The sequence below is a fragment of the Sorex fumeus genome, unplaced genomic scaffold (assembly GCF_029834395.1).
Source record: "Sorex fumeus unplaced genomic scaffold, SorFum_2.1 ptg000037l, whole genome shotgun sequence".
Classification (NCBI taxonomy): Eukaryota; Metazoa; Chordata; class Mammalia; order Eulipotyphla; family Soricidae; genus Sorex; species Sorex fumeus.
Window position 1 is genome coordinate 74,796,733 of NW_026606094.1, and position 24,818 is coordinate 74,821,550.

Consider the following 24,818-nt stretch of genomic DNA (forward strand, 5'->3'; position numbering starts at 1 on the left):
AAGAGACATCCCCGCGGCAAGCCCCGCCCCTCTCACCGCAAGCCCCGCCCCGCCCGTGCCAGCCCCAGGGACAGGGACTGTCTAGAGCAGGCGGGCGCGGCCTGCGTCCACCCCAACGCGGGAGCGGGTCTTGCTGGCATGGTCGGTCCAGGCGCCTGTTCTAAGACAGGGAAAGGAGTTGCAGTCTCTCGTCAAAGTAGGACCGCGGCAAGTCACCCGCCCCGCCCACTAAGACCCGACTCCATTTGCAAGGTGGCCCTGGACTCAGGACTCGTGGACTACAAGCCCCAGCGGGCGCCGCGGGGCCGCGCTGCTGCGAGCTGCGCGCTGGCGTTCGTTGCAAAGTGCTATGACAACAGAGCGAAGATGGCTTGGAGTTAGGCAGTGTGGGGAGGAGTCCCTTCCGCCGCCGCTGTCCCCTTTCTGCTGCGCCCCAGCCCGCCGCCGCCTTTGTGAGCTGTAGAACTTGCCGTTGTCCGTGCCGCTCCGGTTCCGTCCCGGGGACTAATGCTTTGCCCTGCTCGTGTCCAGAGCTCACCGGGAAGCCATGCAGGGGCGCTCCTCAGGGGGATCGCCCCAGCTCTCTGCAGCTAGAGGTGCTACCTAGGGAGAGAGACCCCCCCATTGCCCGGGGCAGCGCGGTGCAGCCGGGCTGCGTCCCCCGCTCCGGCTCTGGTCTTGCCCCGGAGCTCTTTTCTCTGCATCCTGCTTTCCTGCTCCCCTGGGCACCCCGGCAGGCGTTCTTCGAGGGAAATCCGCGCAAAGAGTCTAAGAAAAGGGGACGCCAGGTAAGAAAGCCTCTTTGGAACTAAGCGTAGTGGGGGCACGGATGCCCCTTCTCTGCTTTATTTCCTGGGCAAGACTGATGCCTTGTAATGGTTTTGGGGATGAGGTGATTGGTTTCTTAGGAAGGATGTTTGCATTCACAACCAAACCGAAACAGAGTAAACAAACGAGTAAAACAACTCCCCTAGCAGAAGCAACTGCGAGCGTTGTGCACGCACGTTTTCCAGAAAGGGTGAGAATGGGAAAGCTTCCTTTCGGAGAGTCACGTGTGCTCAGAGCATCCTCCTGTGGCTTCAACAGGTCTGCCTGGCGGATGGAGGACGGGTGGCCCTAATTCCTTCTTGTAGGAGGATTAGTTCTGCTCCCACTTCACTTTGTGGACCGCAGCAGTTCAGAGGAATTTAGCTAATTCTATCGGTCCCCCTTCCCCACTCAGGTCCTACCCTTGGCTCCAGTTCCCTGGGGGAAGTTCAGGATTTTGTTTTTTTCATTGTTCTCTCTCTCTCTCTCTCTCTCTCTCTCTCTCTCATTCTCAATCTCTCTGTCTCTCATACACATCTTTCATAGAACAAATATGCAATATGCAATTTGGATGTGTTGGAGGAAAACTATAGTCCTCATCTGCCGCTTGCCAAGCTTTGTTAGAAATATGTGACGTGAGTAATCGCTGAGATTTTGTCTTTTGGTGAACAGATTGATCCTTTTTTTTTTAGCGAACGGACAAAGAAAACCATTTTGCAAATCATTACAAGTTATTTTTGAGATCTGTAAGGAATTTTTTCTTTTGTGACACTACGTGATTATCTTTAAATTAGGACTGCTCACATGTTCATAGCACAGCTTCTTGGCAAAAATATTCATTGCAAAGAATGCATTGTCTAGAGTGTATAATAATTTTAAAAGTTTCACATCTTATTTCGAAGGGAGGCTGGTATCTGTGGGGGTCACTAGGACTGTATCTGGCTGTTCTCAGGGGTCACGAGGGCTGTCCTTGTGGTGCTAGGGGCCATGGGTGCTGGGGACCTCATTCATGCTTGTGTCTGTCTCTTTGAGGGGTGTCAAGGACCCTGAGTCCTTTGATTTAAGTTGAAATTCTGATCTCTCAGAATAAGAGTTTTCAAATATTAAAAAAATGATGGTATAGAATGATATTACAACGGGTAGGGCTTTTACCTTGCATGCAACCAACCTGGGTGAGTGATCCCTGGCATCCCATATGGTCCCTCCAAGCACCGCCAGGAATGATTACTGAAGACAAAACCAGGAGTAAGCCCTGAGCATTGCTGGGTGTGGCCCAAACAACAGCAACAACAACAACAACAAAGTTGGAAATTTGAAGGCATGAGGGGTGAATATTGCTAACAAGAAGGAGTGAAATGTTGCTAATAAGGGGAAAATGTGCTAATAAATATTGCTGTTGCTAATAAATATTGCTAATTAATTTTTTTTGTTTTGCTCTTTTTGGGTCACACCCAGCAATGCTCAGGGGTTACTCCAGGCTCTGCACTCAGGAATTACTCCTGGTGGTGCTCCGGGTACCATATGGGATGCTGAGCATGGAACCTGGGTCGGCTGTGTGCAAGGCAAACGCCCTACCCACTGTGCTATCGTTCCAGCCCCTAATGAAAATTTCTATCAGCCATTTAAATATCTTTTTGAAATCTCTAAAGCAGAGGTTGAGAGCGTAGTTTATTATCTGTGACTGCTGTCTTACTCAGAACATCCCCCTCACTGCTCCTTCTAGCGCCCCCCATTGCTTACTGCTGGTATTGACTGAGGACTCCCCAAGGGTGGGGCACGAAGCATTTTCAAATGTTAGCTCACTTTATTGTTGATTATCTAGTTAGGATTTTGGGCTGCACCTTACTGTGTTCCGGGGCTGTTTCTGGCTCTGTGCTCAGGAGTCACTCCTGAGGGTGCTCTGGGACACATGCAGTGCTGTGGGTCTAATGCCAGTTGGAATGGCACCTTCAGCTCCATCCAGCGGACCTCAGTTGCAGACTGAGACAGACAGAGGAGACAAACCTATAGACATGTCCAAACTTTGGGGTCTGCTGGGTAGCCTGAGTGACCAGTCACAGGCTTACCATTTATTCAGTACAATATCATCACCTCACTCTGGCTCCCACCACGTGAGCTGTTTTAAGTTGACAGATATTAAGGCCTGTCAGTGAGCATGTCAGTATTCCATGGGTGCTGAGGAGCGAGGCTGGGCTAGTTTATAGCCCATCAGAGGGCACCCTTAAAAGAGAAAGGTATGACAACTTCCTATTCTAGTTTTGCCCATCTTGCCCTTTCCATCGAGAAGACCTTTTTCATTCTATTCTTTCATGACCACATTTTTTATTTGCTCTGTAATATGCCCCATTCTTTTTTGAGTGCATTTTTGCTTGCCTGGATTATATTTGAGAAAACCCTGGGGCCGGAGAGATAATACAGGGAGTACAGCAGGTAGGGCACTTGCCTTGCATGCAGCCAACCTGGGTTCAATCCCTGGAACCCCATAGTGTCCCCTGAGCCCAGCTAGGAGTGATCCCTGATCGCTGTCAGGAATAAACCCTACTGTCAGATATGATCCCCAAATCAAAATAAAATAAAAGACCTAGACTGTTTTGCCTAGGTAATGATTCCATGAATTGAGCCTGGGTGGGTGGCATGCAAGCAAGTGCTTTAACTTCTATTCTGTCTCTCCGATCCTCCAGGATTAGCTCATTTTAATTCTTCCTGACCCCCAACAGCTGGGACACTGGTAAGGGACCCTCATCAGGTCACATTTCTGGGGGGAGGTCTTGTGCTCTTTCTTTGGCCGGGTGCCACTTCTACAGAAAGCTCCCACACTGAGTCTTACATGACTGTCTTCCAGAACAGGGTTTATCCAACCTTACCTCCATTTGTCATCTTCCTTGGAGTGGGGGGCCTTATTTCCGTTTTCCAGAATTAGACATTGCCTTCTCGTGACAGGAAGGTGAAGCTGCAGATCTGAGTAATGGCATCTTCAGGGATGGAAATTCCAAATCTGCTTCCAGATGCAAATCCTCCTATGGAGGACCAGTTCCTTATGGCACGAACTGCTTCAGATATCCTTTCTCTTGTAGAATCTGCCAGCATCTACACCCTGCATGAACCCCTGGTATGAGTAGGTGTGGAAGAGAGCCTATCCAGAAGTCAGCACAAAAGTGAAAACTGACGTCAGGTGACACACGAAGAAGAGAATTTCTTAAGCCTAGGGTATAAACCAATTATAGCCAATAAAGCGTATAAATGAATCTTTTGTGACTATAGGTATGCAGCTATGAAAATGAGGCTTCTTGCTTTCTGTTTATTATTTATTTATTTATTTATTTATTTTTGGCTTTTTGGGTCACACCCGGCGATACTCAGGGATTCCTCCTGGCTCTGCACTAAGGAATTACTCCTGGTGGTGCTTAGGGGACCATATAGGGTGCTGGGAATCGAACCTGGGTCGGTTGCATGTAAGACAAACGCCCTGCCCTCTATGCTATCACTCCAGCCCCAACTGTTTATTTTTTAAACACTGAATTAAATGAGTAAAATTCATAATTGCTGTAGTTTGAATTTGTCAGGATGAGGATTAATATTAACAAAGCGATACTACAGCTTTTGATATTTTTGTGGGATAACTGAACATTTTTTGGAATCTGGAGTAGATAATGTGGGTTTGGGTATTACTTCCACCTTTAATTGGGTAGGTGCCTTAACTTGTGTTTAGGGATACTGGAATAATAGGATCTACAATTCTAACTTCTTTCATTTTGGGGCGTGTGTGGGGTTATACCTGGTGATGCTCAGGAGTTACTCCTGGCTCTGTACTCATGAACTGCCCCTGTGGTGCCCAGGGGACCATATAAGATGCTGGGGATCAATCCTGGTTGGCCATATGTAAGCAGATGCCCAGCCTGGTGTACTATCTCATCAACCCCCTACAATTTTGATTTCTAATTCTGTTATGCATAGAATATTGCAAATCACTTAGAACACTGCCTGAGATTTGGTAAATGGTTATTAAATATTAGCTACTTATTTTACTTTTAGATGAAGATAGAGATGATTTTTGGTTTAGTTTTTATAAATAATAAATTCTGATTTTTTAATAAATAATGAATGACATTGCTATTTACAATAAATAGGGGTTTGTTATTTATCATTTATTTCTCATCTATTCTCCATGATCTTTATTCCATTTTGAATTAACCATCATGTGTGGTGTGAGGTAGCAAATTAAATTCAGCATTTTTTTGCTCATGGCTGATGCAGGAGTGTTGAGGGCAGGTCTCTGTGTTTATCTACAGTTTCCAGGTTCTTCAGTATTTTCAGGGATGAAAATACTGAGTAATAAAGTAATGCCTAAACTCAGAGTAGTATATGGAAGAGTTTGTTGGAAAGTAGAAGAGAAACTCCCGAGCAGGGGAGGAGGTTAGTATAGGACTGAGTTAAGTAGTATTGCTCATTTTGTGGGTTTTTATAGGAAAACTGGGTCTTTGTGTTACTTTATCAGAGTATCAGAGCATTCCCATTAGTTTCCCAGAGATCTCTTGTCAGTTTAGGCCTGTCTGTGTTGTTAAGATGAGCATCTCTCATTCCCACTTATGCTGGAGGGATGGTCTATTTATTTAAGACCTTTTATGTTATATATTTCATCATATGCCCAGGTATTGCCCTATTATCTCTTAGTCTCCTGTGAACTCAAGGTCGGGGGAAGAATTTATGGTCTTAGGAAATGGTAAACTTCCCCATCTCAGAAAGAACCCAGGAATTTGCAGGAATGTTTAAAATACATGATGGGGACAGCTAAAATAAAGTTGTTTGCAGCAGCTGGCAGAGGGAAACTAAGGCTTCCTCTTTCATGGCTTTTCCCAGCAACATTTGTTGAAGAAGCTTTGTTTTCTCACTTTATGCTTTTTTAATTTTTATTAGTGAAACACCATGAGGCAGAATTGTAGACTTACAAATTTTGGTGCTTGGGTTTCAGTTATACAATGATCGAGTACCCATCCCTCCACCAGTGCCCATTCTCCACCACCACTAATCCCAGTATCCCTCCCACCTCCATCCCCTCATCCCACCCTGCCTTTGTGGCAGGGCATTCCCTTTTGTTCTCTCTCTCATTTTGGGTGCTGTGGTTTGCAGAAGAGGCATTAAGTGGCAATCATGTTTGGTCTAAAGTCTACTTTTAGCATGCTTCTCCCATCCTGGGAGGATCCTCCCAACACCCTTTACTTGGTGCTCCCTTCTCTATCTGAGCTGCCTTTCCTCCTAGCATGTGCGGCTGGCCTCCAAGCCATGGAGTAAACCTCCTGGTACTTATCTCAGCTATTCTTGGGTGTCACTTTATGCTCCTGGTTCCTTTAATTATAAGTTCAGTGTCCATATATCTGAAGTTTTAATTTTGGCTCTTAATAGTTCTATTTCATTAGTTTTTCTTCCTTCATCCCATTGCCACACTGATTTGGCTATTGTAGCTTTACAGCCTAGTTTATAGTCAGGGAACATGAGTTTTCTTTCTTTCTTTCTTTCTTTCTTTCTTTCTTTCTTTCTTTCTTTCTTAAGGATTGCATTAGTGGGTGGTGTTGTTATAGTCCTTGAAAAAGGGCATTGGAATTTTGATAGGTTTTCATTGAGTCGATAGTGTGTTGTGTAGGTTGGTCTTTTTAACAATGTTAATTGAGTCATTGAGCACATATATGTGTATATATGTATTTTTTATTTTTTATTTATCTTTTATTTTCCTATTTCACAACTGACATCCTGGTCAATGACGAAAAGCTGAAAACTTTTACTCTAAAATCTGGCACGAGGAGAGGGTGGTGACTTTTCTACTTTTCAGCATAGTCTTGGTTGTTATTTTTCATGAAGAGAATTACTGAAGGAACAAAGAGATAGTAAAGGGTTTTAGGGCACTTGCTTTGCATATGGCCAGCCTTGGTTCATCCCTGGTGCCATATATGGTTCCCCAAGCACTACAGGAGTGATCGGTGAATACAGAGTAAGTCCTAAGAACTGCCCAGAGTGGCCACCAAGAATAATAACCAACCAGACAACAACAAAAGCAACAGTGACAGCAGTGCCATTTGTGGGGGGGGTGGTGGTGGTCGAGACCCTGAGACAGTGGTGGGGGAGGTAGACACTTTGGTGGCAGGTTTGATGTTGGAACATGGTATGGACGGAACCTGTCATCAACAGTGTTGTAAATCATGGTGCTTCAAGTGAAAGAAGACTCACTGAAAAAGAACCAGAAACAAGATTAAATATATGTGTATTCTTGGGTTTCCTCCTGCATGAACAGCGTGTGCTCCAGGCCTCTGAGTTAGTTCCGTAATTCTGATTTTTAATTTTTTTGTTTTGTTTTGTTTTGCTGCCACACTTGGTGGTGCTCAGGGCCTACTCTTCAGGAGTCACTCTTGGAAGTGATCTGGGAATCATGCAGAATGCCAGGGATTGAGCTCTTGGCAAGCGTCCTACTCACTGGACTCTCCCTTGCTGAACTCTGGACCCCCATTCAGAAAAAACATTTTTTTGAGTAAAAAATATTGGGAGACCTTCCATGCAGTATTCTGGGGCCATTCCTGGCATTCCTTGGCTGTCCCAGCAGGCTGGGGGTGCGGCACTGCTTGATTTAATGGTGGTATGGTATTAGTGGTGGAGGGCCCAGCTTGGCCCCTTGCATGTACAAGGGACCTGCCTCTGACCCCTGTGATCCTGACCTACCTCCTTGCACCTGTTTCTTTCTTCTTTGGTTTTTGGACACACCCGATGATTCTCTCTGCAGTGCTTAGGGGAATGTATAGTGCCAGGAACTGTGTTGCCTGATAAGCCTTAGCTCATGGAACCATCGCTCTTGCACGTGCTTTTGTTGCTCAGAATCCCCCAGGGGCACAGCTGGTGAAGTTCAGGAGGCTTTGCAATGTTGGAGATTGAACCCTCTGTTATCTCCATGACGGGCACCCCAGATTTCATCTAGGAGTAAGTGAATCAAGTAGGTCAATTTGTAGTTATTTAATCTCTGTTATTTGAAATAACCTGCTAATATTTTTGACTTTGCAACAATTTTTTTTTTCTTTTTCAGAAAATCCAGGCTTGGAACCAGAGCAATAGTACAGCGGGTAGGGCATTTTGCCTTGTACTTATTAAGTTATTTTCAATCCCCAGAATCCCATATGATCCCCTGAGCACTGCCAGGAGTAATTCCTGAATGCAAAGCCAGGAGAAAGCCCTGAGGACCCTGGGTGTGGCCACAAAACACACACACACAGAGAGAGAGAGAGAGAGAGAGAGAGAGAGAGAGACAGAGAGACACAGAGAGAAAGACAGAGAGACAGAGACAGAGAGATTCAGAGACATACACAGAGAGAGCGAGAGCGAGAGTGGGAGAGAGAGTCAAAACAACAAAACAAAACCAGGCGTTATAAGGGACCTCTCTATAAGTATGTCTCCTCACCAGCTGCTGATTTTAGTATCTCAAAGACAAGGCCTCTGTCTTTCTGAATTTGAAAATGAATGAATTTGAAAAAAAAATACTTTAAGTATTACTTTATAATTAGGCTCTATTATAAGTAGGCTGTTGTTCCAGGAGAAAGGGAAGAATTAATATGAAGGTCAGTTGGTTTAAGTAATTAAAGTAGCTGTGGTCTAAAAAGGAGAACCCTTTGTTGGCTATAGGTTTAAAACAAGCAGAGAGAGAGAGAGAGAGAGAGAGAGGCAAAAGAGAGAGACAGAGAGAAAGAGTCAGACAGAGACAGAGGGAGAAGAAAAGTGCCTGCCATAGAGGCAGGCTGGGGGCTGGGGTTGGGAGGGAACCTGGGGACACTGGTACTGGGAAATGTGCACTGGTGGAAGGATGGTGTTGGAACACTGTATGACTGAAGCCTAATCATTAACAGCTTTGTAAGGGTCTATCTCACAATGATTCCATGAAAAAAACTCTTGGAAAATTGATAAAGTAAGTATTTGCTCTACACCTTTTAAAAGTTCAAATAAAGGGGGTGTGGAGTGATAGTATAGTACGGCAGGTAGGGTTGTATTCATGGCCAGCCCAGTACATGACCAACCGGGATTTGATCCCCAGCACCCCATATGGGTACATGGCCAACCAGCATATATAGCCAGCTAGGATTTTATCCCCAGCATCCCATATAGTCCCCCAAGCCTTGCTAAGAGTAATCCCTGAGCACAGACCTAGTAGGGGTCACACCTGGCATAGCCCTGAGCATTGCCAGGTGTGACCCCCGAACCAAAACAAACAGAAAAATTAAAAAAATCACCTGCCAAGATTTTTTTCCTTTTCCTTTCATCATTGCCTTTATCTATTTTTTTTTTAATATTAAAGAGGACTTTGGATGGAGTTTTAAATTTGTTTCTCTAAACTTGTCATTTTGAAATAATTATATACTCACATAAAGGTCGGAAAAATAATGGTTTCCCAGTGATGATAGTACAATGATCAAAACTATTACGTTTGCGTTAGCCTAATGGTGTTATTTTAGTTCACCTGTTTTAAGTTATAATCTTTTTTTCTTCTTGGAGTATAATTCTAAGGAACTAAAATTTTTTTCATAAAACTACCACCAAAGTTAGATTGTATTGCTTTTTAGTCATTCCACAGAAATTTCCTTGTAGTCACTAGCCCTTAAGTCTTTTTATATTTTTATTGAATCAGTGTGAGATAGTTACAGACTTTCATGATTAAATTTCAGTCACACAATGATTGAGCACTCATCCCTCCACCCTTGCTCATTTTCCACCACCCATGTCCCCAGTGTCCCTCCCACCATCCCCACTCCATCCCACCTCCCTGCCTCTGTGGCAGGCATCTTCCTGTTTTCTCTCTACTTTTGGGCATTATGGTTTGCAATACAGATACTGAGAGGCCATCATGTTTGGTCCTTACTCTACTTTTAGCATGCACTTTCCCTCCCGAGCAATCCCTCCAACTATTATTTACTTAATGGTCCCTTCTCCATCCCAACTGCCTTTTCCCCCAGCACATGAGGCAGACTTCCAAACTGTGGAGCTATCCTCCTGGCTTTTATCTCTTCTGTCCTTAGGTGTTCGTCTCATCTTATGTTATTTTATATTCCACTAATGAGTGCAGTCATTCTATGTCTGTCCCTCTCTGACTAATTTCATTTAGCATAATACTCTCCATGTCCATCTGCCTACAAGCAAATTTTATGACTTCATCTTTTCTAACAGCTGCATAATATTCCATTGTGTAGATGTACCAAAGTTTCTTTAACCAGTCATCTGTTCTTGTAGCCCTTAAGTCTTTTACCCGTGCTAGTCCTGATCTGTTCTTTTCAGCATAGTTGTGTCATTTTGAAATGTGGTAGAAAAAAATTTGTGACATTTTGGGGTTGAGTTCCCCCTTCTTCATTTAGCATAATGTCCTTGAGATTTATTCTAGTTGCTATATTTCATTTTTTAAAAACACTGAATTTGGTTCAGTTTGTTGTCCACTAGTTGTTTAAGTTTCCACATTGAAGGGCATTTGCTTTTGTCCTTCATGGAGAAAGGACAAATGGAGGAAAGAGGAATTCACCATAGGAAGTCACTGTCACAGTCATGGTCCTCCCGTTGTTCATCGATTTGCTCGAGCGGGCCCAGTACCGTCTCTATCGTGAGACTTGTTGTTACTGTGTTTGGCATATTGAGTATGTCACGGGTAGCTTGCCAGGCTCTGCCGTGCGGGCGAGATACTCTCGGCAGCTTGCCGGGCTCTCCGAGAGGGGCGGAAGAATCAAACTCGGATCGGCCATGTTGGCTTTGTGCAAGGCAAACGCCCTATCCGCTGTGCTATCAGTCCAGCCACTGTAGAAAGTATTCTTCTTTAAGAGAACCCTAGAAGGGGTTGGAGAGATAGTACGTGTGTAGGGCATTTGCCTTGCAATCCCCAGCATCCCAGATGGTACCCCAGTACTCTGAAGAAGAATTCCTGAATGCAAAGCTGCAAGTAACCCCTAAACATTGCTGGGTGTGCCCCCAAACAAAATAAAACACACACACACACACAAGATCCCTACACAGGATCAAAATCACAGTAGTGATACTGTCACTGTCACTGTCTTCCCATTGTTCCAAAAGCACTATGAGTATTGATCCATAGTCACTGTCACTGTCACTGGCCTCCCGTTGTTCGTCGATTTGCTCGAGCGGGCCCAGTAATGTCTCCATCGTGAGACTTGTTACTGTGTTTGGCATATCGAATATGTCACGGGTAGCTTGCCAGGCTTTGCCGTGGGGGCGCGATACTCTCAGTAGCCTGCTGGGCTCTCCGAGAGGGGCAGAAGAATCGAACCCTGCTCGGCTGGGCTGGCTGCATGCAAGGCAAATGCCCTACCACTGTGCTCTCGCTCATTTTTATTTATTTATTTATTTTAGATTTTTATTAGTGAAACACCATGAGGTACAGTTGTAGATTTACAAATTTTTGTGCTATTGCTCATTTTTAATAAGAGGGCAAATGCACAGAGATGGAGTATCTGCAAATAACTGTAGCAATCTAATAATCTAATCTAATAATCTAACGTTAGATTATTAGATTGCCACAGTTATTTACAGATATACTCCATCTCTGTGCATTTGTCCTCTAATTAAAAATGTATTTTTGACTGTGGATCAATACTCATAGTGCTTTTGGGTACCCAGCTGTTGGCACAGCCATTCTGTTTGCTTGTCTCAGTTCCTGCACTACAGACTGTCCTTTCCATGCTTAATGTGGCATTTGCCCTGAAGTATGTCTTTGTTCTTTAAAAAAATTTGTTTTCATGTTGGGGCTGGAGCTATAGTACAACGGGTAGGGTGCTTTCCTTGCACACGGTCGACCCGGGCTCAATCCCCAGCATCATGTGTGGTCCCCTGAGCCCACCAGGAGTAATCTCTGAGCATAGAGCTAGGAGTAAGAATTGAGCACTGCTGAGTGTGATCTAGAAACCAAAACCAAAAGAGAAAGAAAAGATTTTTTTTTATATATTTGTGACTTTCCTTTTAAAATAGTCCCCAGGGCTTGCTCAGGATGGGAGATGCATGATGAAAGTAGACTATGAACCCGGCATGATGACCACTTAGTACCTGTATTGCAAACCATAACACCCAAAAGGAGAGAGAGAATGTACCTGCCAGAGTCAGGGGAGGAATGGGAGTGGGAGTGGCGGGAGTGATTCTGGGAACATCCGTGGTGAAGAATGGGCTGGTGGAGGGATGGGTACTCCATCATTGTATGACTGAAACGTAATCATGGAAGTTTGTAAGTCAGTGAAAAAACAAAACAAAACAAAACAACAACAACGAAAAAACAAAAGTAGTCTCCAGTGCCTGGAAGATAGTGCAGGGTTCAGGTGCCCAACCTGGGCTTGATCCCAGTACCATGTGGTGCCTGGGGCATGTCAGGGTGTAGTCTGGAGGTGCTCTCGCACCCAGGAGGTTGTCCTGATGGTCCCTGGCACCGCAGGGCTGAGTAGCACCGTGTGGAACTGCCAGCTGGTTTGCGCGTGTCACTGTGCATGACCCTGCGTACTGGTTGGAGGTGCCCACCCTGAAGTCCAGTCCCAGATACATTGCTAAGGTGCTGCCCCACATTCCTAAGCTCCAGGTCACCGGGTGTGGCTGTGGAGAACATGCACACACCAGGCAAACTGTTCCAGGGTGAGTGTGAGGGCTGCTGGCTGCTGGCTGCTGGTGTCAGTGTTCGTGAGTTAAAGTCATATGAAATGGACTCTCTTTATTTTGGGTTAGGTTGGCCACGGGCAACACCAGTGTCTACATGCACTACCCGTCCTATCTCTCTGGCCACAAAGAAAGCATTTTTATTTATTTATTTAGGTGTTTTGTGGGGTCACACTGGTGGTGCTCAGGGCTTTCTTACTCCTGGTTCTGCACTCAGGAATCACTCCCAGCAATGCTGCGGGGACCATATGGGATGTGGGGGATTGAGCCTGGGTTGACCGGTTAAATTGCTGTGCCACCTCTCCGGCTCTGCAAAATATATTTTTTTTATTAGTGAAACACCATGAGATGTAAGTTTTTGTGCTTGGGTTTCAGTTATACAATGATCGAGTACCCCTCCCACCACCAGTGCCCATTCTCCACCCCTACCAGTCCCAGTATCCCTCCCACCCCCCCATCCCCCATTCCATCCTGCCTCTGTCGCAGGGCACTCCCTTTTGTTCTCTCCTTTTGGGTGCTGTGGTTTCTGCAAAATATTTTTAACCAACATAACAACTAAAGAACTAAAGACATAACAACTTAACAACATAAGAACTAAAGTCATCTATTGACTGGTTGACGAACACGTAACTGGAGTCTCTCAGGAGCCTCCCCTCTGATTTCCCCCGTGAGCAGCGGTTGAGTTTTTCCTAATTAAATGTTTGCTGCTACCTCCCAGAGCTTACCTTTTGGGCATGGGCAGAATTGGGCGCATTCTGCATGGTCCCAATTAGAGTAGCAGGAAGGAAACCCTTATTCTTTGACGTCTTCGCACTCTCCGAGAGCCCTCGGGTGTGTTACCCAGAAGGCCAGGGGGACGTATGCTTTGATGCTCTGGGGTAGGTGGATGCTGACCTTGTTCTGGCTGAGAAATCTGAGGGCCCGCCCCACACCCCCATCCCAACTAATGCAGGTGGCCAGAAAGTGTGGTAGGGCCGTGCCCACAGCCCACCCAGTTCTCCTTCATCTTGTTGGTTGTGGACTTCCTGGGTGCCTTTGTGCCAAAGGCTTGTGCCTTTCAGTGACTGGAATGTGTGTGTGTGTGTGTGTGTGTGTGTGTGTGTGTGTGTGTGTGAAGGGCGGGGATGCTTTTTTTGAATGTCTCTAATGTCCCTATTCCAGTGACAGCCATTTGACACCTTCTATCGGATTTCTTTGCAACTTCTTAGTGATGGGAGAGAGACCAAACTGAGAGGAAGTTCAAACTTTTGCTAAAGAATTACGTACTAAGTAGCCCTGTTAAAATTTGAATCATGGATGGGGCCAGAGAGATAGTACAGTGCGTAGGGCACTTGCTTGCATGCAACCAACCTACGGGTAAATGATCCCTGGCATCCCATATGGTCCCTCCAGCACCACCAGGAGTGATCCCTGAGTACCGAATCAGAAGTAACTCCTGAGCACTGCTGAGTGTGGTCCAAAAAGCACTGCCCCCACCCCAAAAGGAAATAATATTTGGACTGGAGAGATAGTACACTGGAGAGATAGAAGGACGCTTGCCTTGTTAGCTGCTGATGTGGATTTGATCTCTAGCACTGTATCCCCCAAGTATCACCTCGAGTGATCCCTGAGTACAGAGGAAGGAGTAAGCCCTGAGCACCATCAAACCAAACCACTGTAGCACTGTCCTCCCATTATTTATTGATTTGCTCGAATGTCTCCATTGTGAGCCTTGTTGTTACTGTGTTTGGCATATTGAATACATCTCGGGTAGCTTGCCAGGCTCTGCTGTGGGGCAGAGGAATTGAACCCAGATCCCGGATCAGCTACGTGCAAGGCGAATGCCCTACCAGCTGTGCTATCTCAAACCAAACCAAAACCGAAGTAAATTAATAATTAGCGTAATAATCCATTGTGTGAGTTTTTTTTGGTGTGTGTCTCTGTGTGTGTGTATGTGTGTGTGAATTGGAGTTTTATTACAACAGATGCTTTCTTTTCTAGAGTGAACAAAAATGTCCTTATTTAAAGCCCGTGATTGGTGGTCTACTATTCTGGGAGAAAAAGAAGAATTTGATCAAGGCTGTTTGTGTTTGGCTGATGTGGACAATACGGGGAGTGGCCAAGGTAAGCTTGTACGGCCCGATGGAGACTGGCTTCCCAGATGGCATGGAAGATTTTGCTGGGCCAGAGAGATGCTCAGAGGACTGGAAGGGGTGCTTTGCCCACAGAATTCCCAGGCTCTCTCCCTGTACCACATGGGCCCCTGTGTAACACTGTGACCTGGCGTGTCCCCACCCAAATAATAAGCATACTCTAAAAGTGTGCACAGGAATGCACCTTAACAGTATTATAAGCCACAGGGCCTCTATCAGTACAAAGTAAATTAACAAAAAATGTATAGTTTGGAAAACTTGATGAACTGTCATAATTATGCCCTAGTTTTGCAGGTAATTTTCTTTTTTTTTTTTTTTTTGATTTCTTTTTTTTTTCCTTTATTTTATTTTATTTTTTTTTAAAGTTGTAGATTTACAATTTTTTGTGCTTTGGTTTCAATTATACAATGATCAGATACCCATCCCTCCACCAGTGCCCATTTTCCACCACCATAGATAATATCCCTCCCACCCCCATCCCCCCATCCCCCCTGTCTCTGTGGCAGGGCAATCCCCTGTGTTCTCTCTCTCCTTTTGGGTGTTGTGGTCTGCAAAAGAGGCATTGAGTGGCAAACATGTTCAGTCCATAGTCTACTTTCTTTTTTTTTTTTTTTTTTCCCCTTTATTTTATTTTATTTTTTTTAAAGTTGTAGATTTACAATTTTTTGTGCCTTGGTTTCAATTATACAATGATCAGATACCCATCCCTCCACCAGTGCCCATTTTCCACCACCATGGATAATATCCCTCCCACCCCCATCCCCCCATCCCCCCTGTCTCTGTGGCAGGGCAATCCCCTGTGTTCTCTCTCTCCTTTTGGGTGTTGTGGTCTGCAAAAGAGGCATTGAGTGGCAAACATGTTCAGTCCATAGTCTACTTTCGACATGCATCTCCCCTCCTGGGAGGATCCTCCAAACATCCTATATTTGGTGCTCCCTTCTCTATCTGGACAGCCCTTTCCTCTAGGATACCCGGCTGGCCTCTAAGTTATGGAGTAATCCTCCTGGTGCTGATCTCAGCTATTCTTGGGTATTAATCTCATACTTTGTTACTTTATATCCCCCAGATGAATGCAATCTTTCTATGTCTATCCCTCTCTTTCTGACTCATTTCGCTTAGCATGATACTTTCCATATTGTACCACTTGTATGTAAATTTCATGACTTCATCTTTTCTAAGAGCTACATAGTACTCCATTGTGTAGATGTACCAAAGTTTCTTTAACCAGTCATCTGTTCTTGGGCATTCAGGTTTCTTCCAGTTTCTGGCTATTGTAAAGAGTGCTGCAATGAACAACAAAGTGCAGATGTCACTTCGACTATACATTTTTGCCTCTCTGGGATATATTCCCAGGAGTGGTATTGCTGGGTCAAATGGGAGCTCAATTTCTAATTTTTTGAGAATCGTCCATACTGTTTTCCAGAAGGGCTGAACCAGTGGACATTCCCACCAACAGTGAAGGAGTGTCCCTTTCTCGCCACATCCACGCCAGCATCGGTTGCTTTTGTTCTTTTGAATGTGGGCCAGTCTCTGAGGTGTGAGATGGTATCTCATTGTGGTTTTGATCTGCATCTCCCTGATGATTAATGATGTAGAGCATTTTCTCATGTGCTTTTTTGCCATTCGGATTTCTTCTTTGAGAAAGTTTCTGTTCATTTCATTGCCCCATTTTTGGATGGGGTTGGATGTTTTCTTCTTGTGGAGTTTAACCAGTATTTTGTATATCCTGGATATCAACCCCTTGTCAGATGTGTATTCAGTGAATATCCTTTCCCATTCTGTAGACTGTCTTTGTATTTTGGTCACTGTTTCTTTGGAGGTGCAGAAGCTTCTTAGTTTAAGATAGTCCCATTTATCTATCTCTGTTTTCACTTGCTCGGCCAGTGGCGTGGCATCTTTGAAGATACCATTAGCTTCAATGTCATGGAGGGTTTTGCCAACTTTATCTTCAATGTACCTTATGGTTTCTGGTCTGATGTTGAGGTCTTTAATCCATTTTGATCTTACTTTTGTACATGGTGTTAGGCAGAGTTCTGAGCCTATTTTTTTGCATGTAGCCGTCCAGTGATGCCAACACAATTTATTAAAGTGGCTTTCCTTATTCCACTTCACATTACTTGCACCTTTATCAAAGATTAGATGAGCATATGATTGAGGGGAGATGTCAGTGTATTCAACCCTGTTCCATTGGTCTGCAGTTCTGCCTTTGTTCCAGTACCATGCTGTTTTAATTATTACTGCTTTGTAGTACAGTTTGAAGTTCGGGAGGTTGATTCCTCCCATTTTCTTTTTCCCAAGAATTGCTTTAGCTATTAGTGGGGGTTTATTGTTCCATATAAATTTCAGGGGTGTTTGCTCCATTTCTTTGAAGAATGTCATGGGTATCCTTATAGGGATTGCATTGAATTTATACAATGCTTTCGGCAGTATTGCCATTTTGACAATGTTAAGTCTCCCGACCCATGAGCAGGGGATATCTTTCCATTTCCTCATGTCCTCTTTTATTTCCTGAAGTAGCGTTTTGTAGTTTTCTTTGTACAGGTCCTTTACTTCCTTAGTTAAGGTGATTCCTAGGTACTTGATTTTCTGGGGCACAATTGTGAATGGGATTGTTTTTTTCATGTTGCTTTCTTCTCTCTCACTGTTTGCGTATAGGAAAGCCATGGACTTTTGGGTATTGATTTTATAGCCTGCAACTTTACTATACGAGTCTATTGTTTCTAGGAGTTTTTGGTGGAAGTTATTGGGTTCTCTAAGTAAAGTATCATATCATCTGCGAATAGTGAGAGCTTGATTTCTTCCTTTCCTACCTGAATGCCCTTAATATCTTTTTCCTGCCTAATCGCTATTGCAAGTACTTCCAGTACTATATTGAACAGCAGTGGAGAGAGTGGGCATCCCTGTCTCGTCCCTGATCTTAGAGGGAAGGCTCTCAGTTTTTCCCCATTGAGGATGATGCTTGCTGTAGGCTTGTGGTAGATGGCTTGAATTATGTTGAGGAAGGTCCCCTCTATACCCATTTTGGCTAGGGTTTTCATCATAAAGGGGTGCTGGATCTTATCAAATGCTTTCTCTGCATCTATTGATATGATCATATGCTTTTTATCTTTTCTTTTGTTGATATGGTGGATTATGTTGATTGATTTCCGAATGTTAAACCATCCTTGCATCCCTGGGATGAATCCTACTTGGTCATGGTGTATGATCTTCTTGATGAGTAGTTGGATTCTATTTGCTAGTAGTTTGTTGAGGATCTTTGCATCTGTGTTCATCAGGGATATCGGCCTGTAATTCTCTTTCTTTGTGGTATCTCTGTCTGCTTTTGGTATCAGTGTGATATTTGCTTCGTAGAAACTGTTCGGAAGTGTTTTTGATATTTCAATTTCGTGGAAAAGCTTAAAGAGCATCGGGAGTAAGTCCTCTTTAAAGATTTGGAAGAATTCACTAGTGAATCCATCCGGGCCAGGACTTTTGTGCTTGGGGAGACTTTTTATTACCATTTCAATTTCCTTGATGGTGATAGGTCTGTTCAGGTATTCCAGGTCTTCTTGGTTCAGCCTTGGGAGTCTGTAGGAGTCTAGGAATTTATCCATTTCCTCGAGGTTTTGATGTTCCGTGGCATAAAGCTTCTCAAAGTACTCCCTGAGGATCCTCTGAATTTCTGTGGTTTCTGTTGTAATGACCCCCTTTTCATTTCTGATTCGGTTTATTAGGGTTTTCTCTCTCCCTTTCTTTGTGAGTTTTGCTAGAGGCTTATCGATCTTGTTAATTTTCTCGAAGAACCAGCTTTTGGTTTCATTGATCTTTCGGATTGTTTTTTGGGTTTCCATCTCATTAATCTCTGTTCTGAGTTTTATTATTTCCTTTCTCCTGTTCGGGTTGTGCTCCTTTTTTTGGTCCTTCTCCAAGCTCTTAAGCTGTGAGGTTAGGTTACTTATGTGTGCTCGCTCCTCCTTCCTGAGGAATGCTTGTAGAGCTATAAACTTTCCTCTTAACACAGCCTTTGCTGTGTCCCATAAGTTTTGGTAACTCGTGTTCTCATTTTCATTCGTTTCTAGGAATCTTTTGATTTCCTCTTTGATTTCCTGTCTAATCCACTCGTTGTTCAATAGTGCACTGTTTAATTTCCAGGTGTTTGATTTAGTTTTCTGTTTTTGTGTGTGATTTACTTCTAATTTCAGCGCATTATGGTCTGAGAAGATTGTTGATACAATCTCTACCTTCTTAATTTTATGGAGGCATGTTTTGTGGCTCAGCATGTGGTCTATCTTGGAGAATGTTCCATGTACGCTTGAGAAGAATGTGTATTCAGCTTTTTGTGGATGAAGTGTCCTGTATATATCTACTAAGTCCCTTTCTTCCATTGTTTCCCTCAAATGAAGTATGTCCTTGCTAAGCTTGAGTCTGGTTGATCTATCAAGAGGTGACAAAGCAGTGTTGAAGTCTCCCACTAGTATTGTGTTGCTATTGATGTCTTTTTCCAAATCTATGAGTAGTTGTTTTAAGTACTTTGCTGGTCTCTCATTAGGTGCATATACATTTATTATTGTAAGTTCTTCCTGTTGTACAGATCCTTTGATCAATAAGAAATGGCCTTCACTGTCTCTTATGACCTTCCTCACTCTGAAATCGATGTGGTCTGATATAAGGATGGCTACCCCAGCTTTTTTATGGGAGCTGTTTGCCTGTAGGATTGTTTTCCAGCCTTTGACTCTGAGTCTGTGTTTGCTTTGACTATTGAGATGCGTTTCTTGCAGGCAGCAGAATGTTGGGTTCAATTTTCTAATCCATCCTGCCACTCTATGTCTTTTAATTGGTGCGTTTAGCCCATTGACATTGAGAGAGATTATTGTTATGGGATTTTGTCCCATTGTTCTGTTAAAATTTGGTGTATTTGAGGGGCCTTTCTTGCCTTAAAGTAGCCCATTTAGTTGTTCTTGTAACCATGGTTTTGAGTCTATGAAGTTCCTGAGCTGTTGTTTGTCTGTGAAACTGTGTGTTGTTCCTTCTATTATGAATGAGAGTCTTGCTGGGAAAAGTATTTTTGGGGAGGCATTTATTTCATTGAGTTTTTTTACTATGTCCCACCACTGTTTTCGGGCCATGAAGGTTTCATCAGAAAAATCAGCTGTGAATTTTAAGGATGCTCCTTTGTAAGAGATTTCTTTCTACGATCTTGCTGCTTTCAGAATTTTGTCTCTGTCTAAGGTTTTGGTCATTTTGATCAGAATGAGTCTTGGGGTATTTTTATTCGGATTTCTTCTAGCTGGTACCCTTCGGGCCTCCTGAATGTGGTCACAAGTTTTCTTCAGCTCTGGAAATGTTGTAGCAATGATTTCTTTGACAGTTTCTTCTTCATCGTGGTTTTCTTCCTGTCCCTCTGGGACTCCAATAATTCTTATGTTACCCCTCTTGGCTTCATCACGATCTTCTCTTGCCATCTGTTCCTGAATTGTGAGTCTCTTTTCCATTTTCTGCTCTTTTCTGGAGAGTCTCTGAACTTCATCTTCGAGCTCACTGATTCTGTTCTCAGCCGCTCTTACTCTGCTGCTGAGGCCTTCCACTGAGCTTTTCAATTCGCCTACGAGATTTTTCAGGTCTGACATTTCCGATTGCATTTTCCTCATTTCTGCCTTCAGATCCTCTTGTCTTCTATTGGCATTGCTTTCCATTGTTTCTTTTAGTTCCCTAAGCATCCCAAGTAGCTCCCTTCTGAATTCCTTGTCAGAGAGGTTGTCTAACACTACAATACTGTTGGTGTCATCTGGGCTAGACTCTTCAATATGAAAGTTTGGTGGGCTTTTGCGTTGCTTTACCATTGTGAGAGGTGTGGTTTAGTCCTTCACGTTCACTGTTACTGTTCTGCTTGATATGCAGTGTGAGTTAGGATAGGCTTATGAGTTATTGGCTACTGTGTTTCTAGTGGGTGAGCTAAACTAGAGAAGTTTCCATCTAAGAAGTTAGCTTATGGTTCCTATGGCATATGTAGTGGGAAAAATTTTCATATTATTTGGGCTGGAGCGATAGCACAGCGGGTAGGGCGTTCGCCTTACAAGCGGCCAACATGGCCGACCCGAGTTCGATTCCTCCGCCCCTCTCGGAGAGCCCGGCAAGCTACCGAGAGTATTCGATATGCCAGACACAGTAACAACAAAAGTCTCCAATGGAGACGTTACTGGGCCCGCTCGAGCAAATATTATTTGTAAGAACTCAGAAAAATTTTATAAGGTATTTTATGCTATTATTAGTATTAGTTTTGAAGTAAATGTTTTGATTTGGAAATATGAGAAAGGAGAGAAAGAAGAATGGGGGAGGGAAGAGAGAGAGAGGGAGAGAGGGAGAGAGAGAGGGAGAGAGGGAGAAAGAGAGGGAGAGAGGGAGAGAGAAGAGGGAGAGAGGGAGAGAGAGAGAACACCTGTAAAGAAAAATTGTGTGCCCTGAGGAACACTTGTTTGCAATTTTAATTTTGAATCCACCAGCCAGAGAACTCCGTCCTCTCCTGGTCAGGGGCTGGCAGGCCCACGCTACCTATGGACCCGTTAGAGTCATTCACTATGTCCAGCTTCCGGTGACCCTATACATTATTTGACTTTTGTAGAATTTCTGTAGAGTTTCACTGTAGTCTCTGACTCCTATGTCTCTGTCCTTATCTGACACCCCTCTCTCCTGCTCTCTTTTCCCTTCTTACATAGGAAGAGTTCCATCATCTACCAGCTGGGACTCACCTTAACTTGTTTAATATTAAATATATATATTTATTTATTTTGCTTTTTTGGGCCACACCCAGTGATACTCAGGGGTTACTTCTGGCTCTGCACTCAGGAATTACTCCTGGGAGTGCTCGGGGGGATCATATGGGATGCCGGGGATGGTACCTGGATTGGCCGCATTCACTATGGCCCGAACTTGTTTAATCTTTCAAAGACAGTAGAGGGTAGCGTGATGGTGCAGTAGAGAGGGTGCTTGCCTTTCATGATCTGGGTTCAGTCCCCAACACCCCAGATGGTACCTAGAGCCTGCCAGGAGTGATCCCTGAGCACAGAGCAGGAGTAAGTCCTACACACCATCAGATGTAGTCCCAGTACCAAAAAGACAAAACTAAACCTCTGTTTTCAAAGAATGGCACAGGCATGGGGCTACGATCACATATTTTTGTTTTAGAGGGACACATTCAGTTCATAACTCTTCTGTTGCCCTCCACTTGCCTGCACCCAGACTAGACGTGGTTGATCACAGCCTCAGAATTCTAATACAGTGTTTTTATTAAAAATACCAGCTGCAGAGTTGATTTTCTATGATGAAATCAGTTTACAGGTTTATAATATTAGTCCTTTGGAAATATTGCTTGATTGAGGAAAAAATGTACTGTGGTAATGCTTATGAAAATTGGTGATATAAAGCTATTTTTGAAAAGCTGTATGTTATTCAAGTAAGTTCGTCTTAATGACGTCTTTTGGTAGAATGAACTTTGTGTATGAAATAGGACTTGATTATTTTTGTTTCAGATTTCCCGTTTAGACACGAGAAAGATGTTTTCAAAGAAATTTTGCTTCTCTTGTTTGCTTCTTCCTCTAACTTTTATTTAAAAAAAATCTCTCTGCAGATAAAATCATTGTGGGTAGCTTTATGGGGTATCTAAGAATCTTCAACCCCCATCCTGTGAAAATTGGAGATGGAGCCCATGCTGAAGATCTGCTTCTAGAAGTACAGCTGCAGAGCCCTATCCTGCAGGTGGAAGTAGGCAAGTTTGTCTCGTAAGTATGATTCACTGGTTTTGGCATTTCACCTTATTTGGATTATGCCAGTCTGTCAGGATGTCACTTATGGATTCTTCAAAGAAAAATAGTATTCCTATGCTAGTCTTGAATTCAGTATAGTTTCAGGGTATCATTACCTAGACATTCCTTAAGCACTTTTTTACATACTTCTGTATTTGCAATAAAGTGATTAAGGACTTCTTTTTATAGGTACAGATCTACAGTGCCCAATGATAGATGCTTAAAGCGAAACACAGGTTAGAGAATTGGTAACCAAATAAGGAAATAGAAAGTATTCCCTTACAGAATGCCCACTAGCCCAGCCTTTCTGGAAATCAATATGGACAGTCCTTCAAAAACTAGAAATTGAGCTTCCATATGACCCTGCAATACCACTTCTTGGAATATATCCCGAGGATGCAAAAAAAAAAAACCCACAGTAGAAATGACATCTGTACCTATATGTTCATTGTGGTACTGTTTACAATAGCCAAAATCTGGAAACAACCCAAGTGCCCTAGAACAGATGGCAGGTTAAAGAAACTTTGGTACATCTACATAATGGAATACTATGCTGCTGTCAGGAGAGATGAAGTCATGAACTTTGCTTATAAATGGATAGACATGGAGAGTATCATGCTAAGTGAAATGAGTCAGAAAGAGAGACAGACATAGAAGGACTACACTCATTTGTGGAGTATAAAACAACATAACGTGAGGCTGACACCTAAGGATAGTAGATACACGGGACAGGTAGATTACTCCATAACTGGACGCCTGCCTCATGAGCAAAGGGGAGAAGGCAGCTGGAATAGAGAAGGGATCACTAAGAAAATGATGGCTTGAGGAACTGGTCGGGAGGAGATGTGTGCAGAAAGTAGATTAAGGACCAAACATGATAACCTCTCAGTGTTTGTATTGCAAACCATAATGCCCAAAAGTGGAGAGAGAGTATGGGGAATATTGTCTGCCATGGAGGTGGGGGGAGGGTTGGAAAGCGGGGTATACCGGGGATATTGGTGGTGGGGAATGTATACTGGTGGAGATATTGGTGGTGGGGAATGTGTACTGGTGCAGGGATGGGTGTTTGATCATTGTGTGATTGTAAACCAAACATGAAAGCTTGTAATGATCTCATGGTGATTCAATAAAATTAAGATAAACAAAGAAAGTATTCCCTTATAGCACTTCTCCCCAAGCCATAAGTCTAGATTTCTGAGTGCATATGGGAGTGATCACACAGAGGGGCAGGGCAGCATCGCTGCTATTGGCATAGGTGTATACCACTAATTTTCCATCACAGCTTGTTTGATCAGTTGATTATTGCCTCCCTCCACCACCAGGATGTGCTGAGGGAGACCTGGGGCCACCCCTGCAATATTTCACCTGTTGGGCCGGATGACATGCTCAGTGCTTGGGCACCTCAGACCCAGTGGGACCACGCTGCTTTGCCCAGCAGTGGTAGTGCTGGGCATGCTTGGGGGCCAGGCCGTGCCAGTATGAAACTCACACATGCCTTACATGCCCCCTGCACTCCTGAACTTTCTCCCAGCCCCTTTCCTTCAAAAATGAAAAAGGAATGACTGGTTTGGGGTGAAGGTGTCCTTGGCTTCTTGAAAGAAGCCAGCTCACCCCACGAAGTAAGTCTTCTCCCTTTAAAATCTTTGTTTCAGAGAAGTTTATTTTGAACAATGCATTGGTCGCGGCTGGAACTATAGTGTAACAGGTAGGGCGCTTGTCTTGCATATGGCCAGCGTGAGTTTGGTCCCCCAACCCATAAGGAGACAAGGGATGACCCCCTGAGAGCAGAGCCAGGAGTGAGCCCTGAGCACTGCCAGTGTGGCCCCCAAGCAAAAAGATAAAAGCTAGTACTGTGGAAGAGCAAAGGGAGCTCTTGCTTCCTCCGCCCATTTTCAACCTTCTGGGTTCTTGTTGCCTTCCTTGGGGAGAATGCTTTGAGCTCTAGACTTGGCTCACTCCGTTTGCTCAGTGTGGTCTGTTGACCTCAGGCGCTGCTCATGCAGGACAGTGCTGCTGGGAAGACGCGAACCATCGCGTCTAGGCGTGGATTCCCTTTTAGTGGCATGCTTCATTCTAGGCGTTGCTGCATCGAGGACGCTAAAAGTCAGATGGGACATTCATGCATAGTCACAGGGCTAATTAGGCAGATCTCATGTGGTAAATAGCTACTCTAGCTTAAAACTGAGGATAATTAGATGATGATATTAGATGATGATATATTAAACATGATGGATTTACAAAGGAGAAAAAATTCTTGGTTCTAAAAACCAGTTTTGCTTTTTTATTTTTTAATGATGTGAAATGCTTATTCTGGGTACGAGAGCCAGTACAGTGGGAAGGGCGCTTGGCTCGCATGTCACCGATCTGGGTTCAATCCTTGTCATCACATATGCCCCCCCAAGCTTGCCAAGAGTGATCCCTAAGTGCAGAGCCAGGAGTAAAC

At 43.9% G+C, this 24,818-nt stretch overlaps 1 protein-coding gene across 1 annotated transcript in view; it reads left to right on the plus strand.

The window, feature by feature from the left end:
* The first annotated feature begins 768 nt into the window (after positions 1–768).
* Positions 769–24,818, plus strand: part of BBS9 (Bardet-Biedl syndrome 9) — a 567,629-nt gene continuing 543,579 nt past the window's right edge. Inside the window, exons 1-3 of the mRNA XM_056118050.1 lie at positions 769–788; positions 14,446–14,568; positions 22,201–22,351. Of these exons, the coding sequence (XP_055974025.1) occupies positions 14,457–14,568; positions 22,201–22,351 (263 nt within the window). The 5' untranslated portion in view covers positions 769–788; positions 14,446–14,456. The remainder of the gene's footprint in view (positions 789–14,445; positions 14,569–22,200; positions 22,352–24,818) is intronic.